The sequence below is a fragment of the Plenodomus lingam genome (assembly GCF_022343315.1).
Source record: "Plenodomus lingam strain CAN1 chromosome Unknown contig_23, whole genome shotgun sequence".
Classification (NCBI taxonomy): domain Eukaryota; kingdom Fungi; phylum Ascomycota; class Dothideomycetes; order Pleosporales; family Leptosphaeriaceae; genus Plenodomus; species Plenodomus lingam.
This window is the reverse complement of record NW_027093940.1, coordinates 1215585-1238066: the sequence shown is the minus strand read 5'-3', so window position 1 is coordinate 1238066 and position 22482 is coordinate 1215585. Positions and strand designations below refer to the sequence as shown.

At 52.0% G+C, this 22482-nt stretch overlaps 6 protein-coding genes across 6 annotated transcripts; 2 read left to right on the top strand and 4 right to left on the bottom strand.

Annotated features, from left to right (window-relative positions):
- Positions 1–1935: 1935 nt before the first annotated feature.
- IAQ61_006149 (uncharacterized protein) lies at positions 1936–8817 on the bottom strand. The gene is made up of 5 exons (XM_003835774.2): positions 8283–8817; positions 7823–8146; positions 7595–7761; positions 3634–7545; positions 1936–3582 (listed from the first exon to the last, which is right to left on the bottom strand). Exons 1-5 carry the CDS (start codon positions 8440–8442, stop codon positions 3007–3009), a joined length of 5139 nt encoding a protein of 1712 aa, XP_003835822.1. The 5' UTR covers positions 8443–8817; the 3' UTR covers positions 1936–3006.
- Positions 8818–9707: 890 nt separating this feature from the next.
- On the bottom strand, positions 9708–10007 carry IAQ61_006148 (uncharacterized protein; the record flags this gene model as incomplete). Its single annotated transcript, XM_066097074.1, has 1 exon — positions 9708–10007. The coding sequence occupies one exon, from the start codon at positions 10005–10007 to the stop codon at positions 9708–9710; it is 300 nt and encodes a 99-aa protein (XP_065953066.1).
- A 3502-nt stretch (positions 10008–13509) lies between these two features.
- Positions 13510–17754, bottom strand: IAQ61_006147 (uncharacterized protein). Its single transcript, XM_003835776.2, has 3 exons — positions 16970–17754; positions 15892–16911; positions 13510–15835 (listed from the first exon to the last, which is right to left on the bottom strand). The coding sequence occupies exons 1-3, from the start codon at positions 17342–17344 to the stop codon at positions 14441–14443; spliced, it is 2790 nt and encodes a 929-aa protein (XP_003835824.1). The 5' UTR covers positions 17345–17754; the 3' UTR covers positions 13510–14440.
- An 866-nt stretch (positions 17755–18620) lies between these two features.
- On the bottom strand, positions 18621–18800 carry IAQ61_006146 (uncharacterized protein; the record flags this gene model as incomplete). The annotated part of the gene is made up of 1 exon (XM_003835777.1): positions 18621–18800. The coding sequence occupies one exon, from the start codon at positions 18798–18800 to the stop codon at positions 18621–18623; it is 180 nt and encodes a 59-aa protein (XP_003835825.1).
- A 641-nt stretch (positions 18801–19441) lies between these two features.
- Positions 19442–19774, top strand: IAQ61_006145 (uncharacterized protein; the record flags this gene model as incomplete). The annotated part of the gene is made up of 1 exon (XM_066097073.1): positions 19442–19774. One exon carries the CDS (start codon positions 19442–19444, stop codon positions 19772–19774), a length of 333 nt encoding a protein of 110 aa, XP_065953065.1.
- Positions 19775–19786: 12 nt separating this feature from the next.
- On the top strand, positions 19787–21704 carry IAQ61_006144 (uncharacterized protein; the record flags this gene model as incomplete). Its single annotated transcript, XM_066097072.1, has 3 exons — positions 19787–19827; positions 19928–20302; positions 20354–21704. The coding sequence occupies 3 exons, from the start codon at positions 19787–19789 to the stop codon at positions 21102–21104; spliced, it is 1167 nt and encodes a 388-aa protein (XP_065953064.1). The 3' UTR covers positions 21105–21704.
- Between the last annotated feature and the right edge of the window lie 778 nt (positions 21705–22482).

Here is a 22482-nt window from a genome sequence, read left to right as displayed (position 1 = left end):
GCTGACGTGATGCGTACCCATCCAGAACATGCGCGACAGCGAGCGCAAATGATCATAAACTCGGTCATTGCCTTATAATTTGTTGCATTCATCAAATGTATCATTTGGTGTTATGAAGATACTAACATTGAAGAGTATGTCAGAATGGACAATATGACAACTCAATATGCCGATGCATTAAGAAGAGCCACCCATCTGTGCACTCATTATGCTTCTATCACAAAGCGAAAGCGGGCGAATACCGTGGACAATGCGATGTTTTGTATGCTAGACATTGTTTTTATTTCATGATCATGATTCGCAAGCTATGTATCGGTACCTGGAGATATCGGAGAAAGCACATCTGGAAGGCGACGACAACCACAGTGATTACCTGAAATCTAGGTACGAGCTGTGGACAAGTACTTTAAGCACTGAGCTCACGTGTGTACACCTCGCTGCGCATACTACGTTCGTCTGGGAGCATATCCTACATATATAGTAGTCAATTTTGACATCGCGATCATTAACAACATTTCAGTGATACTGCTATGAACCTGGCCTAATTTAGAGTAGATGGTACCTATAACGCATACAATGAAAGAGAAGTTCACCCTCAAACTGTCACCACTCGTCTCATCAGCACACAATCTCTCACACCAATGAGTCCTAATCCAAACATTCGTTACGACGTAATGTTCACTAACGCATAACAAAGGCTGTTTTAATGCTTAGGAAACTCGGATACAGGTAATTCAGATTCTTAAATTTGAACTGTGATGTAATTCAATTCGGATTATACCGTCAAGTTCTACTGCTATAGACCCTCCAATATTCCTCTCTAATGTGTGATCTTGTATACAACCGCCTCAGATCAAAGGTATTGAAACCGAGCGCCAGAGACTCCACAACAAGACGACCACAACCTCGCGTACACAAACAAATCCAATCCTTCCTATCCCATCCCTTTGCAGCAAATCTCTCCATCCCGACCCACCCACCAAAACAAACACCGCGCACACAAGCAAAACAAATACTCAATTTAGTCATCCCTAGCTAAGCCAAGGTAAGATATGCCCAACCCCCCATTCCCCTAACCCTTCGCAAATCTAATCCCCCTTAGCCACCCAACTTACTAAGAAAATCTTCCGAACCGACAATCCTAACCCCTAAATCAAATACCCACGCCCTAGCTTTCCCGCCCCTGGGCTTATTCTGCCTCACCTTCGTACGGTGTAGGATATCAATCACCCGGCCCATGAAATTATGCAGGACTGTGCCTCACTCCGCGCCTCCACCCCCCTTGGCGAACAATTAAACACAAGGGAATTTGTATGTAGTAAGAGTGACGTATTTATATTATAGTTTTATTATGTTCTTGTACTGTAACATTTTGTACGGTCTTGTGTATCCTATACCATCCTCCATCATGACCCACCATCTAACATCCAACATCCCGAGCACATTTCCCTATCCCACCATCCACGAAACTCTTTCCAGATAACCAGACTATTAGATCTTTGCATACCCAGAAATACACATACAAACACTATTACCTATCTACACACAAAATAGAATGGGCTTGCCAGACATCACTCCCACTATTTCATTTCTTGCACAACAGAGCATTCTAGATCTAGAGTCCTCAGACGCAGTATCCTTAGACACAGTATTCACCATAATTAGCTTCTCATCTTCTCTTCTTACTCTTGTAATCGCCCTTACACTGACCATCATCCTCCCTCACCAAAACACAGGACACCACACGACGTGTCAGCCATACAAGCACAGCATCCACATCCACCGCCCCACCCAAACCCACGCAACCCCAACCAAACAACACGTCCACGTATGTATAATCAAGTCTCAAGGACCGCAATAGAGCCTTTGTTCGTGTAAAAAAAAAGTGTATATATGCAGAGGTATATACATCTCATTCCATAAACACCGACCCCGCTCAGCCACACAAACGCCCATCGCGATCACAATCACAATCACAATCACAATCACCATGAAAACGAACAACGTGCCCAAAAGCACACAGTCCCAGCAACTCGCATTCTCACACAGCAATCATGTAAACCGGCCTCACAAACTAGCCTGAAGCCAAAAAGAAAATGAAAAGAAAAAAATGAATTGTCCTTCTCGCAGGCATTCGCGCCACACCAACCCACTCTCCATCCCCCTCTCTCTCTGCATGTATGTAAACTCAAACCCATCCAACCCCCGAAAGTTTATACATCGGAGTCCCCCTCCCCCGCGCAAAAAAAGAAACCAAAAAAAAAGTTTAACGTCATCTGCTGATCCACTGAATCCAAAACAAATCCAAAACAAATCCAAATCCTCAACAAAACCCAAACCCGCAACCAAAAAAACCCAAAAGCCAGAATATTTTTACGCACGACCGCTCGTGCGCGACTAGCTCTTGCGTTCCTAATGGATACACAACATTCACAAACCAAAAAAATATATAAGGTCGAGGAGGATCAATTTGTGTTATGTATGGTAGAAGAAGAATCAGAAGAGGAAGGACAAGAATCAGAAGAAAGAAAGGGATGACGTGTGCTCAAGACAAGACGCGTCACTAAGCCATCAACCCCATCAATATAGTATACATTAAAGAAACCGCAAACTATGTGAAGAAGAGGAAAAAGTAGTGTGGGTATGGGGCATAAAACCATAAAAACCAAGAAAGAAAAAGAGTTGTGTAAAAATCGACCAAACATGTGCGGCCTGCAAGCCCGACCACACCTCTCCCAGAGTGAGAGCAAAAAATTTCCGCTCGTCCGAAAAAGCCGTCTCCAATTTTATGTATCTGAGATTGCGAGCATTGCAAATCGTAGAAAAGGGGCATAAAGACATGTCCAGAGTGACGCGGGCCGGAATTCGGCAACAGCGACAAGGAAGCAGAATAGGTCAAGGGTGTATATTGGGGGTATGTAACGTCCTTCCAGTGCGCCGGGTAGAAGCATTTGGTCGTGAAGAAGATACAGAGAAGGGTAAAAGGGTGAGTGGATAGCGACATGGTTAGAAGCAGTTGAAGCCGCCCTTCTTCTTCTTGTTCGCGTTGTTAAGCGCAGCCATGCGAGCCTCAAGGTGGGCGCGCTCAGCTTCGACGCGAAGACGGGCGTTGCGCTCTTCCTCGACAGCTTGGAGAGAGTGGCGTGCCGCGCTGCGTTCTTTGCGCATGACATTGAGCTCTTCTTCGAGAGTGGTGCACCTCTTCTTCATCACTTCCAACTCTTGCTTTGTTTTGCTGCTGGATGCCTCGAGATCCGTCAGAGCATCTTCCAGGGTAGCAGTAAGCTGCTTCTCGGCGAACAGGTGTTTCTCGATTGTGCGGATACGAGCTTCCTGATCCTCAACAAGCTGAGCATGGGCAATATCCTTGCTCTGGTGGCGAGATGTAGGAGGTGATGGCCCGTTAGCTGGAGGACTACCTGGAGGTAGAGGAGGAAGGGGAATAGCAGGCGGTGGCGACGGCAATGAAGTATGCGCTGTGCTCTTGCGTGCATTTGAGTTGTTGGAGTTGGAGCGTTGAAGATCCTCTCGCGGGTCCATGGATCCACGGTTAGAGTTACGCTTCGCGTCCACGAGTTGAGACTATACGTCGTTAGTTAATGTGAATAAGGAAAAAGAGGATGTGCAGCTTACCTCAAGGAGTGCGATCTTAATGCGGCATTCTTCAACTTCTCTGTGCAGCGTTTCGCCATGCACAATGGCGTCTTGGAGTTCACGAGAGCGCTCAGTCTGGAGAGCCGAGAGACGGTTGTTTGCAGCTTCGTGCTGGTCCCAATTCTGGTTCAGCTGGTCCTCGAGTTCCTGTACCAGACGAGAGCTCTTGAGTTCCTTATCACTGACCTTTTCCAGCTCTTTGATCGTTTCTGCATTGATGAGCTCGAACTCCTTCAGGTTATTCTTGAGAGTGCCAATGGTGGCGGTAGCCTGGCTGAGCTCTTGCCTTGCTGCCTCGAGGTCGCTGACGGCTTGCTCATGTTGTGTTGTAATTGACTTCCTTTCGTTAATTAAAGTCTCGATCTGACTCTGCACCTTGGTGATATCCGTCTCTTCACCAAGAGCATTTGATAGGCCCTCAAGTAGGTTATCAAGATCTTGCTTGGTCTTGGAGAGATCGGCTTGTAGCAAGTCTCTCGACTGCTGGTGTGCCGTCAACTCGGATGTCAATTTTTCAAGCTCTGCAGCATGTGTCTTGTGCATAGAGTCCATGCCTTGTTGATGGAACTCAATGGCGGCCTTGTGCTCATCAATTTGACGCTCAAGATTTGCAACAAGAGACTTGTGAGTATCAAGCTCCTTTTCAGTGAGAGCTCTTGCCTCTGCATTCTCTTCCACTTGTTGAATGATGCTTGCATGAGATGCCTCAAGCTCAGCAAGACGAGTTGCATTGTTGGAAGCTGTGGCACGGTGCTCATCAACCTCAGCTTGCAAGGCAGCAATAAGCTCAGCATGTTTTGCACGCTCCTGCTCTAGAGCGACCTCCGATTCGACGCTCTTGGATTGCTCTATTTCAGAGATGCGAAGAGCATGATCTACCTCCAGTCGTTGCTTGGCTGTCTCTAGCTCTCGAACAGTATCGAGATGCTGCCTTTCAGAGGCCTTGGTAGCCTCGATGACTTCAAGATGCTTTGACTGCCAATGCGCAGCTTCATCACTCAGTTGGTTGAGTTGAGCATGACGGGTGGAAGCATCCTCTGATGTGTTGATCTCATCACCAAGTTGTCGAGAGGTCGAGCTTCCATCCGGCGAATCGGGCAGCCTGGTCGAGGCCTTCAATGACTCAATCTGCTCCTGAAGCTCCTGCTCGCGTTGGATGTGGGCGTCCTTGAGTTCCTTGATGTGGTCCTCATTTTGCTTCATTTGATCTTGCATCGAAGCAACAAGGGAAATGTCAAGGGGCGATCCTGCTTTCATACTGGAACGCTCCTTGGTGAGGCCGCTGATCAAGGTCATCTTGCCTTCCATCTCTTTCCGGACCAAAGCGACCTCGGCCTCGAGTTCTTGTACCCGCTCGGATCGGAGATGTAGCTCGGACATGATAGTGTTGAGGTTGATTTCAAAGTTTTGGACTGTGTCGGGCTCCTCCTCAAACGTGTCCAACGCCATGTTTCGCAGCGATGCAAAGGCACGATTTGAGCGGTCGTTTGCGAGAACGGCTTGACTGGACTTGCGACGGATCATATGTACCGAAGGCGAAGCTGGGCGATTCAACTGCGCCTTTGTGATCTCCGACTTGAGTTCCTCAACGTAATCCAGCGTGTCTTGGTGTTCCTCCTGCAGTTCAGAGTAGCGTCGATGGAGCTCGACCATGCGCTCTTCCTTCTCGTTGTGCAGCAGCTTCAAAGCCTTCAGCTCCTGAACGAGAACTGCCTCTGGAATATGCTGAGTTCCATCTGCAGAGCCGAATGAAGATCGCTCCTCGTCGAGTTCCTCATGGCCACCCTCAGTCTCATCTTCTGGTAGTGGAATGTTCTCAGCCTCCAACATGGACAACTCTGCGGATAATGTCCGTGATGTGGAAGGCTCCTCTGGCTTCAAGCCGTCGGTAGCTGCTGGACCTAGGAAAGAAGTTGGACGGGAGGATTGCACGGAGGCTGGGCCACGGTGACGTGCCTCATCCACAGTATCTTGCAAGGCCGCCAATGTCCGTAGGGCTTCTTGATATTTACTGGCAAGCTTCTCATAATCTTGCAGAGTCCCCTCGTGTTCCACCCGGAGATCAAACAATTCTTGTGTGACTGAGTCGAGTTTGTCGTGAACAAAGCGACTCTGCGCTGGGCTTGACGGTTCATCTTGACCATCTTCTGGCGCTAGATCCTTGAGAGAGACACCATCAGTCACCACTACGTTCACAATGTCAGATTCCCTTCCAGCTGTCGAGGGACGCTCCGCATCAGGTTCTTCTGCAATGACCTCAACTGGTGTGTTGAATCGGTTCGAAATCTCGCCTGTGCCACGTCTCTCAATCTGTGGCCGCTTATCGATGAATGGATCGCTGCCAGACTTGGAATGGCCATTGACGTGAGATTCCTCAGCCTTTGCATCAGTTTGACGCATTGTATCGAGCTCGTAGAGAAGGTTATCGAGTTTGCCAACGCTACGCTGTCGCTCAACAACGTGCTTGAGGCGTTCAATCTCCCGCGTCATGATCTCTACCTCCTGTTCATTTTCTGCGAGGCGCTCTTCTAGAGTCGAAATATACTCCTCACAGCTAGACTCATTCTCTCGAGCCCTCTGCAGCTTCTCCCGCAGATCACTAATCGTGGTGTCATTCTTCTCGATGCCGTTGGCCGAGTTATCGATCTGGCTCTCCAGTTGCTTGACATACTCCTCGTTGTTTGCGTCACGATCCATGGCTTTCTGAATGCGTGCCTGCAATTGGTGGTTTTGACTCTCGAGGATGGCGATGCGCGTTTCTTTCTCCATTAAATCGCTCTCGTGAGCAGATAACGAGGTTCGAGTGTTCTGGAGAGAAGACTCCAAGGTCTGTATCGTTTTCTCATACTCGAGGACCACAGATTCAACAGCCTCTGCAAAGGAGTTGGAACGCTTCAAACGTTCAAGAGCAGAGTCCCCAATGGCATCCTTCAGCATTGGCGTGTCTGCTTCCTCATTGTCACGAGCCTTGGTGATTTCGGAAATCAACTTGGCATGACGAGCGTTTAGAGCATTGTAATTCTCTTGAATGTCCAGCAGTTGATTTTGCAACTCCATCTCACGCTCCTGTTGTCGCTCACTGCGCTCCTGAGGGTCGGCTTTCTTCCGGTCCGTGCGCTCAGAGATTCGGATCTGGTCCCGCAGAAATTGAACTTCCGCACGGAGACGTTCAATAGCAGCCTGTTTGTCACTATCGTCATGGACTTGTTGGATTTGTGGCTTGACTTGGATAGCGCGAGCGCGTTGCGCGTATTGGACGGTATTGAGTGTCTCACTCAGGTGGAATTCGGCGGGGTTTACACATGCAATCATGTATGTGATGGCGTTGCCGCCGAGGGAGTCTTGTAAGAGACGTGTCAGTCGCGAGTCACGGTAGGATACGTAACCACCTTGAGAGCGAGCAGATAGTTGTGAAATGACCTTGCCCAGGCTCGCCAGTCCGGCATTGATGGAAATGCCTTCCTTTGCCCTCTCGCCCTGCGCGCCTGTGTTTTTCAATCTCTCACTTCCAGCCAAATCTACAAAGTGCAGCTTGCTGTCAACTGTGATCCAGCTGTCGTTTGATGAGCCAGACATCATTTCGATGGGCACTGAACGTCGCTTCTCACGAGTTGCCGTTGGCATGGGCGAAGACTTCTTTTGCACAAGGTTCAGACTGAAGACAGCATGAGAGCGTGAGGATTTGGCGTTCACAGCTGTGGCGTCGGTCTGTCGGATAGCGGACCCGAAGTTGAGCGCACTCAGCAGGTCATCGACGGAATTGATTGATGTTTGTGTAAGTCCGGTGAGGAGTATGCGGCCGTCCCGGTCTTCGCGGATGTTGACTTGGGGTCGTTCACCAAGAGATATGTTTTCTGGGAGGAGAAGGTCGCGCAAATGCTCGTTGTAAATCTGCGCACGTCAGCTTCGTCGAATTAGTCCATTCTAGCAGTCAACGTACTTCAACATAGGTAGCTTTCAGTTGCCAGTTCTTATTGGATGAAGACTTGGCCGAGAGATTCTGGATGCCTGACAGGCGACTTGGGACGCGGATACCTGATGAGGAGGCTCTGTTGCTGGAGCCTTCGAGCTTCTCGAACAACAATGCTGCTGCGCGAGGAATGATACCTTGATATTGTTTAGCGGTTTGTTTTTGCCCATTGATTGGTGCATTGCGTGTTGGACATACCCATGACATCTGCATCTGCCTGGTCGCGCGGTCCTGTTGTACCCATGGTGTACGACTTGCCAGCACCAGACTGTCCATATGCAAGTATAGAAACATTGTACCCTTGGACAAACGAGTTGACGCTATCGGCCATGTACTCAAAGATGCCCTCTTGATCAACATCCGGACCAAAGACACGATCGAAGACGAAGACCTTCCTGCCACCAGATGCGTCGACGGCCAGACTAGAAGGCGTCGTGACATGGCAGGTCGCTGAACGAAAGCGCTGTGGAATCAATTCAAAGCCTGGCTCGCCTGCCTGTAGTGGAGGCCGGACCCTGACAACTGTCGCGTACGGTTAGCTTGTCTGCTGTACTATACTCTATGGGTATGCATGTATGCATGTGTATTTGTGTGTTTTTTTCTTCTTTCGTGACTGATTGCGGGGGGAGCGCATCGTGAATCCAGGGTCCAAACGTACCGACTTTGACGGCGGTCTTGCTGTCCTCGTCTGAGGCTCTGCTTCCACCGCCCTGCTTGCTGCTCATGCTCAGGCGACTCGAGCTGCCGTTGGAGCGGATCATGGCGCTCATGGGCCTGGGAACGCCATTCGCAGGCGACCCGGGAGGAGAGGTTGCCATGGGGTGCGGCTACGGCAGCGCCGTGTATCGGTGGGGTTGTGCGTGGTCCACTGTGGTGTAAATGGCAGAGTTACACGTGTGCTGATGGAAGGTGATGTTGCAGCGTTGTGGGCGATACAGAGAAGATGGGCCGTCAAAGAGCCCCCGGCAACATTCGCGTGGTGATGGTGGTGGTGGTGGTGTGGCGGCGCGCCGTCTGGGCGTATGGGGGAGAGTGACGGTGAAGGGCGGGTGGGCAGTGAAGACAGTTTGGAGCTCCAGGTGAACGGGGTGCAGGGGCCTCGCGTCACGGCTGGCACAAGATTTTTTTTTTACCTAAGAATGAGGAATTACTACTGTGCAGCGCAGTTAGGCGGACGGGCGAGCGAGGGTCACAAAGTTGATATGTATGTAGCGGGCCGCCAACGCGAACCAATGTCAATTACTCGGTCGTCCAGGGGCACTTCTCCCTGCGCACGGCCTTTTGGAGAGGCGCACACAGATTACACATACTTGGATACCGCCCAGGTCTATGTACTAACACAACACAGGACTACTGTCTGTGGACGCGCATCCACCAGTGAACACTGGCAGTCCCTCTTCCCTCAGCCATGCAGGTAGGTAGGCAGGCAGACGGGCGGGCAGATACTGGACAGACAGACAGACAGACAGACAAACAAACACTGGACAAACACTGGACAGACACTGGACAGGTATCTTGCAGGAAAAGAAAAAGACAGTTGCATTGTAAGCCCAGCTTCCATCTCGTGGACATGCACTGTGCAGCCGTCCGTCCGATTGCTCTGCGGGCTTTTGGCACCAAAAGGCCCTCGGTGCTGAGCTGAGCCCACACGCTACGCTACGGCTGCACTGCTGCTGCAGACAGATGTCAGAAAAGCAGCAAGCAACAGCCAACAGCCGTTGACGCACGTCGCGTCTACCGGTATGCTTGCCACATTTACTGCAAGGCCAAGGGGTGCAAGGACATTTACTCTGGGACCTCTTTGGGGACCTCTCTGGACACCTCTAGGATCCCAATCCACGCGCCAGGCAAACACCAACAAGATCCAGTCCAGTCCATCTTACTGGTGTATCCCCCAACGACCGACTAGAACACAGTTCTCTACGGCGTTATGTATGCATACCTGATCCCTCCCTCCCCTCTTGCATATGCGCGAAGGTCGAGTCCCACTCCCCCACCCCACAGCGATGAACCAGCTATACATGTAGATTGGAGTTTGTTTTTGATCGACTGCCCTATCCTGTTTCGACGCCGGTTCAACCGCTTATAACGTACAACGTATAATAATGCTCTCAAAAGACTCCGTCGTCGACTCTTCGTCCGCTTCTTCACACGTGCGATCGCCGGCTGCCCAGGCCCCAGACGGTCTTGCACCACCTTTTTGCGCAAACGAGTCTAGCCCCCTTTTGGCCTTCACCATCTCCACGGCCACGGCTCGCTCGATGCTCACCATGACACCAAACCTGACCATCTCAATCTCCGCCCCCGCCCAGCCCCAACACGAGTCGACAAATTCGCCATTCCCGTACCCACCATGGTAGGTATTCGCACTGTCGTAGAGCATGTATTGTAGGTGTTGTCTGCCTCAGTGCGTAGAGGCTGTGGATAGGTACTGTGGGTCATGCGTCGAGACTATGTTCTTCTTTCCCCCCCCTCCCCCCCCCTTCTCCTCCACGATAAGTTCTACCTTCCCGTAACTGACTACCTACACCAAAGCTAGTAAGTAGCTAGCAGCCATGCAGTGCTGCATGCAACAGTACCCAGGGCTTCCGATCTTCGCCAGCCACATTGGGCAGCTTACTGGCGTGTTTCACTCGTGTCATTCTCGACCGTGGTTCCCCAAGCGAGTGCCAAGGTGACAAGAGCTGCATCCACCGTTCACCCACACAGCGCGCGCACATTGTTTTGGACGCAGGATCAAGAACAGTGGGCATTGTCTGCAAGGAACCACGGGCGCTGAAGCCTGAAAGTGCCGTTGCCCTGGACCCTGCTGCAGTGCATGAAGCTACCGTATCCCTCTCACCCCAGCATGGAATTCGGCCGTTCTTGACGCTGCTGTTCCTGCATCTTCAAACAGGGCGCGCGTGGCTGGTGGCGCCCACTCAATGCCGCCCCTTTATCTAGCATGTGCATAGTAGAGCAGGGCAGGGCAGAGCAGAGCAGACGGCCACGCCAAATCCCTGGCCTCGCGACTCGCCAGAACATTCTCTACCGGCCATTTCGCCTACTCTAGCTACCTACACAGTACTACATCGAAGATCCAGAAGATCCAGAATACCGCCAAAGTGTACCGGTACGCCACCACCGGGCGAACCCCTCTTTTTACCTAGCCTCTCTCGTGCAGTTAGTCGAACAGCCATGTCCTTACTGTACTCCTAACATTGTATACGTCTGACTTGTCGTTGGGCAAGTGTGGCTCATTCCGGCGAATGCATGTAACAGCAACAGGAACACACCGATTCACACTGGAATCGCATCAGCGAATGAGCAGGTGCATGTGTTTCCAATGCAGCTGTCCGCTGAAGGCGCTTGGCAGTCGGATCGTCTTCCGCCCTACAGACTGCTGCCGGCAATGCCATCACCCTAGCCGTGAACCACGTGGAAGACGTCTTGGTGGAACCCATACTAGACTATACTGTCACTCCCGTAGCTACCAACCGGCACCTCTGATCGTTTCGATGTGGACTGTCCTTGAATCTGGCACTGCCCCGCACTGAAGACAGACTATCGACTGCAACGTGCTGTTGCGCTGTTGCGCGTCGAGCCGGGGTGTGCGTCGTCGTACCTAGCTTGCCTCAGGCACGTCAGATCTTCCAACACTCTGCTGACCTACTCGAGCATCAGCATTGAGATACCCCACATGCATGTCTGACAGCTCCAGGAGATCCCCTCTCTTTCCCAAACGTCTGCCGTCTGTCGAGTAGCTTGCTTTGAAAAATTACAAATATCCGACTGTCTGTCAAGTCTCTTCCCGCCCACCAACTTCCAAACGAGAGGCCGTCATTTCCAACAAGTCGACAAGAGTGGTCATGTACAGCTCAAGAGCCTGTTTTAAGGAAATAGACCCAGCCGGGACATGGGCGGATAGTTCAGTCGCCTATGTCCTTACCATCCCGCCTAGGCCGCATCTATATCAGCACTTTGCTATAGCCCTTTGGCACGCCAAGTGGACTCCTCATGCACGACATCCCCTTGTGTCCAAAACCTCCGCGACGCTACAACCCGGCAATCCTCCGTCGCGATTGCCCACGGAGCAGCACAGGTACAGCTCGCCTGGCAAAAGGAAGGTGGATTTGCTCGACTCCGTGATTAACACCGACATATGAGCCGAGATATATTACTAAAGCCATATACAACAGGCTGAGAGTTGCAGTACAGGACCTCCCCTCCCCTCTACACATGGTAAGCGTACTATAGCCTTTGCATTATACTAACGTACATAATATCAAAAAAGACCCACTTGCGTTACAGAAGCTTGATCACCACCAGCCGCAGACATGCCCCACCCAACGGCTGGCTGCCCGGCTAGCTCTAACGTACAGGTACTGTACAGTACACCCCCGGCCCCCCACGACCGTCACAGCATCTAGCATACTTGAGACTTGGAAGGGAGATCTCCAGACCGAATTGTCTGGCGTGGATAAGCCCTTGTACACGGCACGACGAAACTAGCAGCCTGGCCTACATACAGGCTCACCAATGCCATCATGTACAAGTACCAAAGATGGCAAGCCAAATCGAACGATACATCATCATACTTTCTCCATCTGCCGTCCCCCGCAATCTCTCCAGGCATGCTACCATGCTTCACCCGCTGCCCGCTGCACACAAGCCAAGTCACATTATCGAAACTTTATTCCCCTCCCATTCCATGCAAAGTCCGTCACGTTTGGAATCTCGCCATGTCAGGTCAATTCCCTCGCTATCACCTATTGTAGTAAATTCCCACCCTTTGTTGCCTCTTTCTCTTCCTCTTCCACCCCCTCTTCCCCCTCCACACACCACCATACATCCAGCATTCACCTCACCAACCCATTACACTCCCCTCTCTTCCTCCCCCAACCCGAAGCAAACCAGACACCAGTAAAAGAAGACGCTGCATCATGAAGCTTCCTCGGACAGATCTACAAGTGAATCTGTTTAAACGCATCTGCACTCTCGAGGGGAGGAGTTGACTCGTTTGGGTACATGACGGCCTGGTGTACTGGGTTTGAAAAGGGTGGGGGAGGGGGTTTGGTGGGGTGTTGAGCGGTGGGTGTTGGGTGATTGATAGTTGATAGTTGATGAGTGCGTAATGTATACCCATAGTAAGGGTAGAAAGGATAGACAGATGAGATAGTTGATAAGTGACGAGATGACAGGTTTTACATCAGACGATTTGCAAGAGATGGTATATGGTTGGTTATTTAGTCCTGTGTTCCTTTTCTTTACTAACCCCCATTCCTTCCAAACCCCACCATCTCCTCCAAACCCCACTATCTCCCATCTCCCATCTCCCATCTCCTATTTCCCATTTCCTATTTCCCATCTCCCCATCTCCCATCTCGCATATCTATCCTCCTCTCCAACCCCTTATACACACTAATACTAATGCGCCAAGAAGAGGGAGGGGGAGCTTAGCTGGGTATTAGATATCAGGTATTAGTAGTAGGTTACAGGGCCAAGAACAATTAAATCTCAAGTCCTGTGATAATAGGACAAGGAAAATATAGACAGAATGCAAGTTCCAAGACATATATTTACATCTCCTTCCCATCTCTAGTTTTCCAAGGTTGTACTTTTTCTTCCAAGCTACTGCTCCCTGCTCTTCTGCTTTGTATACTTGTATCTATTCCTACATCTACACCTACATCTCCATCTCCAATCATCATCACTATTACCATCACCATCACCATCACCATCACCATCACCCTCTTGCTTGCCAAACTACGCAAAAGCAAGACCTTTTACAATAGACAAGGTACAAGGCGTGATGTTGTGTGATACAATGTATAAACAGGAGATAAAGACTAGCACACAAACACAAACACACACGCTAAAAGCAAAACGCTATAATAATCTCTCTAGTCTAAACCGCCCCCGTTGAAAAAGCAAAAGGGTCTATCCAGCAAACCTCCCCGGCCTTTAAAATTAGTATTGCGACAATAATAAATGTCTAGACGGAGGTAAGAATTGCGACCAAGACCAAGAACTAGGACCAAGGAACCAGGACCTAAAAACTAGGATAGAAAATAACAAGTCCAAAATCCACCACAAAGCCTAGTCCATCCCCCCTCTCACCTCCTTGATATACACAGCAGAAAAACCCCATACCATTCACACTAATCAAACCCCCCAAAGAAGAGCCCTGCCCCTCCTCACAACCAGGCCACAAAACCCAACAAACACGTCGATAATACACCTTGAAATCCAGCAAAAAGACGAGTCAAAATATAAACATCAAAAGAGATATGGTATTATCCTAACAAGACAACAGATTACAATCAACATAAGGGGGGCTGGCCTGGCTCCGTCAGACACACAAAGGACATCCAACATCCAAAAGACTATCATCCACACACACACACACTCAAACATGGCACCGCCCTTGGTCCGCCCAAGCCTTCTTTCCCTCGACTGCTTTTGCTTGGCTACTCCACCTCACCCGCGAGCCTAGCATAGCCAAATCTCATCTCTATACTATGCCTCCCTCTCTCGGTTCCTCTTCCTCCCTGTTTTAGCGAGCATAGCGCACCGCACTCGTCGTCCTTATAAACACAAGAAGATCCCGCAAAGGGCCGGGGGGGGGGGGGATATGTGATGGTGAACAAAAAAATGAATGGAAAAAGAATTCTCAAGGAGAGTAAAGAAGTGGACGGACGACTCCCCCCCTTTGCCGACGCCAGGACAAAAAAAGGAGAATATTTGCAAAAGGAAAGGGGCATCAATGCTAATTCTCGTTGATCGACCGCTAATGATAATGAACATCAAGAAGAGGGTAGGTAAGTTGGGGCCTTTTTATCGCACATGTCGGACAGCTTGGTTGGGCCGGGCAAGGGGAGTCTGCGCGTACTTGGAGACTGGCACCATGTCGGCAGATAGATCACACGAGGTACCGTCGACATCGTCCTCGTCTTCGAGGATGCGGGTAGGGACCTGCGCATCATGTGACCTGTGCTGAAGACTGTGTCGGTCTGGCGTTGTCGAGGCGCTGGCCATGGACATGGACGTACTTGACCTGTGGCTTAGGTCAGGTGTGGGAGGGATACTCGATCCGCGGTTCGGTCGGAGCATGTCTTCATCGCCGTACTCACTGCCCGCAGTGGACTGCGCACGTCCTCCGTGAGAGGACACCTGGCCAACGCTGCTGCGGCGTTCGCTGCGCTCGTCGTCTTCCGTGTCGGCACGTTGTGCGAGCTGTAGGCCTTCGACTGCGGCGGCACACTGCTCAGAGATGTTGCGGATAATGTATGCAATGGCGTCGGTCTTATCGCGCAGTACTCGGTCCGCGACGTCCACCATGGACTGGTTCGAGAATCGCTTCGAGTTCCGGGCTGGACTATTGTGTAGACGCTGCTCCATATCAGGTGTGACGTCCTCGCCATCAAGATGGGTACCTTGCGCCATGCTTACTCTTGAATCGTTGCGGTTGTCCACACCAGGTACACCACGGATGGTACCAACCTCTGATTTGTCCTTTGCAGTCGAATGACTCTCCGCGTCTTCGTATTCCTCGTCCTCCTCTGGTACATCCTCGAAGCCAGCCTCCATGTAGTGTGACATGTCGTCTTGGTTCAGCGACTTGACAATGTGCTCCATGTGGTGGGTCTGGCCCTCGATGAGTGCGCGCAGGTGAAGGACAACGCGCTGCGTCTCGTCGCGCTGGCGCATGATGGCGCTGTTGGTGTGCTGAAGAGCGGCGAGCTCCTTCTTGTTCCTCTTCCTCTCGCGTTCAAGCTCCTCGGCAATTTCCTGCTGCAGAACAAGTGCCTCGAGCGCATCATCGCGCTGCTTCTCGGTACCGGAGAGACGGATGGTGAGACGGGCAGCATCGTCCTTTTGTTGGTCAATCAGGTTGGTCAGACGACGATTCTCACGCTTGTGGTTCTCAATCTTGACCTTGAGGTCCTGCGTCTCCTTCGTGAGGGCCTCGGCAAAGGCCTGGAACTTGAGGAACTGTTGCTTCCAGCTCTCCAGCTCCTCGACCAAGAAGTTGTTGCGCTTGGAGACCTTTGACAGCTCCGTGTCCATGCGACCCTTGAGATTGATAAAGTCTTGCCAAGCTTCCTGGGCATCACGAGAATATTGGTTGCGCTCTCGCACAAGCTCATTCAGGTGGCGCATAGACACCTTGGTCATCAGCGGCTTCTTGACTGCGCCACCAAAGATGGCCTTCATGCCAGAATTACGACCCTGTCATGCATGATTAGCGTGGTAAGCAGGCGACAACCTTGCGGCGGAGGACTTACAAGCTTCTCACACACGTGGTCCATGACCGACATGACTGCATCCTGGCTCCACCATTCTGGGTCCTGGATGCTTTCGACTTCGCCACGCATGACAATGATTTGTCCGGCCGGGATCAGCTTGCCACCACCATACGCTGATCGCAGGTGCTGTGGTACACCCGTGGGCGAGACCTCACCATTCAAAGCCTGTGTAAGACGGGTGATCATCTTGGTCCGCTGCCCAGCCGTCAAGGCGGTGGGTGGGCTGGACGTGAGAACAAAATTGCGGTCCAAGTCGACGACCAGGGCGTCAGTTGGTGCCGTAAAGAGCGAGCGACACTCGGACGTCACACCGAGAATGTACGGTCCCGGCTCTTGCACAAGGTCTTTGATGTGACGTGCGTGCACGACGGGCACGTACAGGCCACTCCACTCGTACACCCTCACGCAGAATCGCACTGTTTCAGCAGCAATGGTGAGCATGGCGGGGTAGTGACTCGTGAAGATGATTCGGCGTGTTGGTGACACCGCCGCCTCAATCACACCGACGATGTTGGGAATGGAGAGACAGGTGAACAGAGGCCACATGGCGAAGTTTTGGAAACCGGTAGGCGAAGAAGGGAACTGGTAGCACAAGGCATAGTCCTTCATGTCAATTCGGACCAAGTCGTTCAAGCGGGGGGCCGGGAAGCTCAGGATGCGAGACACCTCCTCGGCGTGGAAGAGATTCGTGGCCTTGTTCCAGTGGATCCACATGCCACGCAGGTAGTCGCCGAGTAAGTTGTACAAGGGATAACGGGAAAGGAAGCTGAGGCAATAGGGGATCCAGTACGTCTCATCCGGGCTGTCGAAGAAATCGGGCTCGATGCGCTTGCGGAGATCACGGATCGTCTCGGCACGCTTCTCATCAGCGCGCGACCATACGCGCAGCGCAATACCGTAAAGCGTGTGTGAAGAGTCTTGTTGCAGTACAAACGAGTGGTGTACGCAGTGTGGCTGGCTCCTGCCCGTGCAGATTTCGACGTCGTGAGGAAAGCAGGCCTGTGGGAAAACAAAGTTAGTGTCTGGGGGACAAAGCCATTGTTCGATGGTCTCGTACCCGCATCGCAGCATGCAGAGATCTAGCAATCTCATTATCCTGCTCCAGTCTAGGGCTGCTTCCCAAGATTTCAGGAAGCCAAAATGTGCCGACAGCACCCTTCATGTGTCCGATCTTGCCCTGGGCTGGGGCAGGTGCCTTGACCCATTGTGAGGGTTCACGGCCAACACCGCACACCATGTACGCATGGGTGAGTGTCTTGGGGCTCTTTGCACCCTGCTTGACGTTCAACGTGGATGGAAGGGGCTGGGTGATTCGTGAGTGCAGAGAGGAGGTCCGGCTCGGAATGATCAGGCTATGGTCGGTATTGTCCCTGTTGTCTCTGGTAGGTGGTCGGTCACCAGTGCGAGGACGCAGGCTCAAGGAAGGAGCCATGGCGGATGAATGGGACTCGGTCGTTATTATCGGGGAGGGGGAGAGAGAGAGAGAGTTGGCCGTGCGAGTATGGAGGTTGACGATACCAGTAGGGGGAGAGGAGAGGGGGGTCGATCCAGGAGCTAATCCAGATGGCTATAACATAGGGGAGGGTGTAGAAGAGTCAGGTACTGTAGGTAGGTACTGTAGGTATCCAAAGGGCGGAACCGGGAAAGCCAGGCGAGACAAGGCACAGCAGCTACTACATGCAGTACGCACACTCGGTCAATTGAGAGAGAGAGAGAGTGTGTGTGTGAGAGAGAGAGAGAGAGAGAGAGAGAGAGAGAGAGAGAAGGCGCTAAGGGAGAGGGGGCTAGACAGGGGGAAGGGACCCATGACAAGTTCTCGGTTCAGGGAGATTGGCAGGGACAAGCTGCCAGTCCCGGTCAAGTGACCAGGCCCTTCCCTCCAAGCTTCCGTCTCCGAGCACGGGTTACAGCAAGCAGACAGTCGTCAAGTGCGGTCAGGAGGCGGAAAGAGAGCACCGCCTCCCATTCATCTTCATCTCCACCGCTGCACCGCTGCACCTCTTGTTCTTCTTTCGTGCCCCGCTGCCCAAACAGCGCCAGTCTGAGCCGAAGCAGCAAAACAGGAGCTGTATAGAATACAGATACAGACTGCAGACGGGAGACTACAAAGGGACCTATGGGGGGGGGGGGGGGTATCCCCTCAGGACGACGAGACGGCCCATTCAAGTAAACGAGCTCGGCGATTCGCAAAGTTGGAATACTACCATGTACTCTACATGGGGAGCTGCCTGCCTGGCTGCCTATCAGTCTATCCCGAGAGCCGCCTCTCTGGTACCACGACTCGAGCAGAAAAGAAGGGTGGGCCAGGTGGCGCGAACGAGCCTTCTCGACCGACGGGTGGGCAGGCAATAGCGCCGTAGGGAGAGAGCATGTAGAGTAGAGAGTGACACTACTGTGGCCCTATGCTGGATGCCCAGTCGGGAAGTTTTTGATTCAGGCGCAAGCCATTGGTGCACCACATGTACTCTATCTCCTCTATTAGCCATGTGCATCCTCGCAGCAGCATGCATGAACCTGCGTCGCGCATACGCAGCCCCAGACAGGGCATCGGGGAGAGGGCTGCGTCCAACTATACTCTACCAGTAGTAGTCGGCTGCTCGCCAGTCTGCCCCTACCTACTGGCCATCGGATGATGCTGATGTTGGTTGTCGGTTTGCAGCGCCGATCCACAGCCAACATGTCTTCAGCACACGAGGCCGTCTTCTGCTTCATCCCTCTTCTTCACCGTCGGGTCGAAGATTCGCCGCAGAAGCCACGATCCAGGCTTGACCTTGTCCCGCATCGGCCGCTTCCAACAACGCAAGGTAGTACAATGGAGAGTAGATGCCATTGGCCATCGTTGCCAACATGGAAAAAAATATCTCGCCTCCGCCCTCTCCGCTTGTCATGGCAGAACGGTCGAGTCAACCTGCATAGCTGAAACACCGGCCTTTATGCGTTTGGAACGTGGGTGCATCGGCCTGGCTCGCTTCCGTTCCTGTTGGCTGCCCGTTTCTGGTCTGCATTCGAGTGAGATGGGAGCCTCTTTCATTTACTTTCTTACCGCGCGAACTCGCAAGCGTATAGCCCCAAAGTCTGTGCTGGCCTCTTTTGAGTGCGATCACCACTTGCATGCACCTGATGGTCGATAAGGAGTGGGGGATGCCTCCGTTGGCCTGGAAAAGGCATCTCTGCTTGGGAGATCGGGGCAAGAGGATGTTGTACCTAAACCACGAGGCCCCTCATCCATCATGATCCATGTGGGCCCCCAAGCCATCGCACACACAAAACAAACAAAACTGCATCTCCAAGGCGTGCATAAAATAAAGGCACTTGTCTTTGCCAGAGGGCGGTCCGTTGCGAGAGCGAGCTTGATGGATCGCCGAATGATCGTAGCTCCACCGCGAACCAGCACCCGTTCACCAGCTAGGCGCACCGTACGGTACCGGTACCATAGACGGCGATCCGTCCAAGCCATAGACCGTTCGACGAAAAGGCTGCCCTGTCAGCCGTGCCTTCTATGCATCAAGTCAGCCTTCTCCCAGACTCGATGCTTCGGCTCGATGCTCCTTGTGGCTTTGCACGACTTTGCGCTTTCACGCTTGCTCCTCGCGAACGGGTTGGCTGGACGGGGTTTGCGAGGTCGCATTCAGGCTTCCGCAGCCACAAATCTTGGAAATTGCCCGTCCGCGTCGCCAAGCCAGCTCAAGTCATGGACCGCACCCACCAGCAAAGTCAGCCCCAGAATGTGCAAGTGCTTCGATACCACCTCTGCACTCGGATATGTCCGCTTGCCTTTTTCCAGGAACCTCCGCCAATCGTGCAGCACGCAATCAAACTCGATCAAGATCACGGTGATCAGATCTCATACTCCGGGGACTAATTCCTTGTCACCATGTCCGACGAGGCGTTGCTGAGCGATCTTTGCAGCATTTGGTACGTTTTTTCCTCGACGCTTACCTCTCCACCGTGCAATGTGCCCTGTTGTGCTGCCTCCTCGGGCCTTTCAGCCTGATCGTTTTGTTAATATAAATAGCAACGTCAACAAATCCAAGTACTGTTGTCCAGGTTGTGCTGCGCGCACCTGCTCGTTGCCATGTTATAAGCGCCATCAGCAATGGGCGCAATGCTCGGGCAAACGGGATCCCACGAAATTCGTGAAGAAGTCACAGCTAGTCACCCCAGCCGGTATTGATCATGATTTCAATTTTCTGAGTGGCATTGAACGGAACCTGGAGAAGGCGGAACGGGCTGCTAGCGCTGCTACGGATGCTCCGTCTGATGGTAGTGCAAAGGCCCATCATGGGAAAATCAACTACCATCGTCTCGAGGCAGCGGGAGTAAGAGTCATTCGCGCTCCTCAGGGCTTGAGTAGGCAGAGAGAGAACAAGTCTCACATCTCAAAGACCAAGTAGGGAGTCCAGCCATCATAACAAGGATTCGTACTGACGCTTGAAATCAGGAAGGCCAACAGGAATATCGTCTGGACGGTGGAATGGTTTGATGCAAACAAAACCCGTGTACTTACCGAGACATCATCTACAGCCTATGTCAAGGATGCCAATCCATTCCGTCAACACAACAATCAGCACAAGAACAAGAAGAGGAAGCTGGCAAGTGGTGCGTCACAAGTCACAGATGCTGCTACAGAAGAGCCAGACGAAAATACATCAAAACAACCTCAGGTTCCGCCGAAAAATGAGAATGAAATAACAGAGCAACCGCCTTTGGAGAGAAAGTCTTCCCCTGGTACCCAAGACCAAGATGCAGTTACCAGCAAAGACGCAATGGTTCCAGACTCCGACAACACACCAAACACCCAATCGCAAGACAAACCACAACTCAACTTCTACCTACTACGACCCCGTACAACTTCAACCCGCCACGTCCTCATCCCCCTCGACCCATCCCAGCCCCTAGCCGAAAACCTCCGCGGCCACACCGTCCTCGAATTCCCCACCATCTACGTCTTCCCCAGCTCCCTCTACCCGCTCCCCAGCTCCTTCATGCTAGAGGAAGAATACATCAAGCAACAAGGCGAAGAGCAAAAAGAACTCGACGACCTACTGCAACACCTCGATCCCGAAATCCTCAAGCGGCTGAAAGAAGACGGAGCGGCACGAGACCCCGCAAACAAGGAGCAAGAAGACGGCCAAGTAGATAGTAAAAAGATCCTCGACGTACTCAAGCAAGATCTCGGCGGCGCCTTGTAAACACAAGATACCGTCCCCGTCGCGCTTTGTCTGATGACGACCAGGGATGTTCCTGCACCCCTCGTTTCATTCGGGAAGTCTAATTCCTTCACATGCCTTCCCCCCCTGGTTAACCGAGTATTCCTTTCCCCCCATCACCCATCACGCAATATCCACAAACGGAAATCTCGTACCCGCCCGCCACCACCACCCCCTACACCCGATATATTGCGCAGCGGGATTTCCAATAGTCGCGCGCTTGGAAGGGTTAGAAGGGGTTGCGGGCGGGGTGGGAGACTATGGTAGATCCCTGTTATGAAGTATGGTATTCGTCATTTTGGAATGCAAGACTTGCTGGTTATAATCGTGATTGAGGGTTTTGAGGGCATGGTTTGCTTGCTTTGCCTGCTTTGCTGACTCACTTACTTGCTATTATAAACCCCTACGATTATAAACCACAAATCCCCTTGTCCACTCATGTCAGAGCATGATTCTTTCTCCACACCAAATCCCCACACAAGCCCATGATCCCAGACCAACACGACCACCCTCAAACTACTACTACTGCACATGTATTATCGGTACAGTATAGTATAATATATCCATACCCCCCCGTCTGCTCCTCCGCACAACGTCCCCCCAGCTCAAACATGCCAAACTCTCTCCCACGCTCTCCTTCCTCATACGCGTTATCCAGCCCCAAACCTACCCTTTCGCGCACACTTGCACGCTTCATTTTTATTTTATTTTGTGCGCTAAGCTTGTTGGCTTGGTGGAGCGGTTGTGTGTGTTGTAGGGTGTGAAGTGATTGTTTTTTCAGCATGGCAGGGTGGGGTTTTGTGGCGTGTAGGGAGGGGGGAGGAGAGCGGGGTGAAGTAATATAAAGAATCAGGAGGTAGGGTTGGAGAATGGGAGGATGAGAGATAGGGAGGGGGGTGGGGGGGTTTGGACTGGAGGATGTGGGATATCGTGTAGTGTAGCTGTTAGGTATCACATGAAGTCTTGCTCCACAGCACCAGGACCGCAAGCCAACACCACGCCACACAAACCCTTCTCCCCAAACACCATACAAATCCCAGAATCCATTCCCGGCTAATCCGCCCACCTCATCATCCCAACACCAACCCACCCTCCTCGCGCTCCCACAACACACGCACCCGTAGTCCCATCCACGCAAACCGCAAATTCCATATCCCATATCCCATGTCCATACCCACCACCCACCACCCACATACACACACATCCCAAACAATCGCTCTCAACAGTACCGGGGGGAGCCTGTGTATCCGATCTTTGACATCGCCACCGCAGAACCTATTTCGTTTGGAGTAAGTTGGGCGAGGCGGGGTGGTACGTGTGTTGGGGTTGGGGTTGCTGGTGTGTACGGTGTGTGTATGTG

What these genes read in the sequence shown, in the direction of transcription:
- IAQ61_006149 (XM_003835774.2), bottom strand. Translation starts at nt 8,442, where the DNA reads ATGGCAACCTCTCCTCCCGGGTCGCCTGCGAATGGCGTTCCCAGGCCC. An exon ending in GGCAGATGCAGATGTCATGG is followed by an intron (nt 7,762 to 7,822) that starts GTATGTCCAACA and finishes AACAATATCAAG; the next exon opens with GTATCATTCCTCGCGCAGCA. An exon ending in TGAAAGCTACCTATGTTGAA is followed by an intron (nt 7,546 to 7,594) that starts GTACGTTGACTG and finishes TGACGTGCGCAG; the next exon opens with ATTTACAACGAGCATTTGCG.
- IAQ61_006147 (XM_003835776.2), bottom strand. Translation starts at nt 17,344, where the DNA reads ATGGCTCCTTCCTTGAGCCTGCGTCCTCGCACTGGTGACCGACCACCT. An exon ending in CTCTGCATGCTGCGATGCGG is followed by an intron (nt 16,912 to 16,969) that starts GTACGAGACCAT and finishes GTTTTCCCACAG; the next exon opens with GCCTGCTTTCCTCACGACGT. An exon ending in ACCACGTGTGTGAGAAGCTT is followed by an intron (nt 15,836 to 15,891) that starts GTAAGTCCTCCG and finishes CATGCATGACAG; the next exon opens with GGTCGTAATTCTGGCATGAA.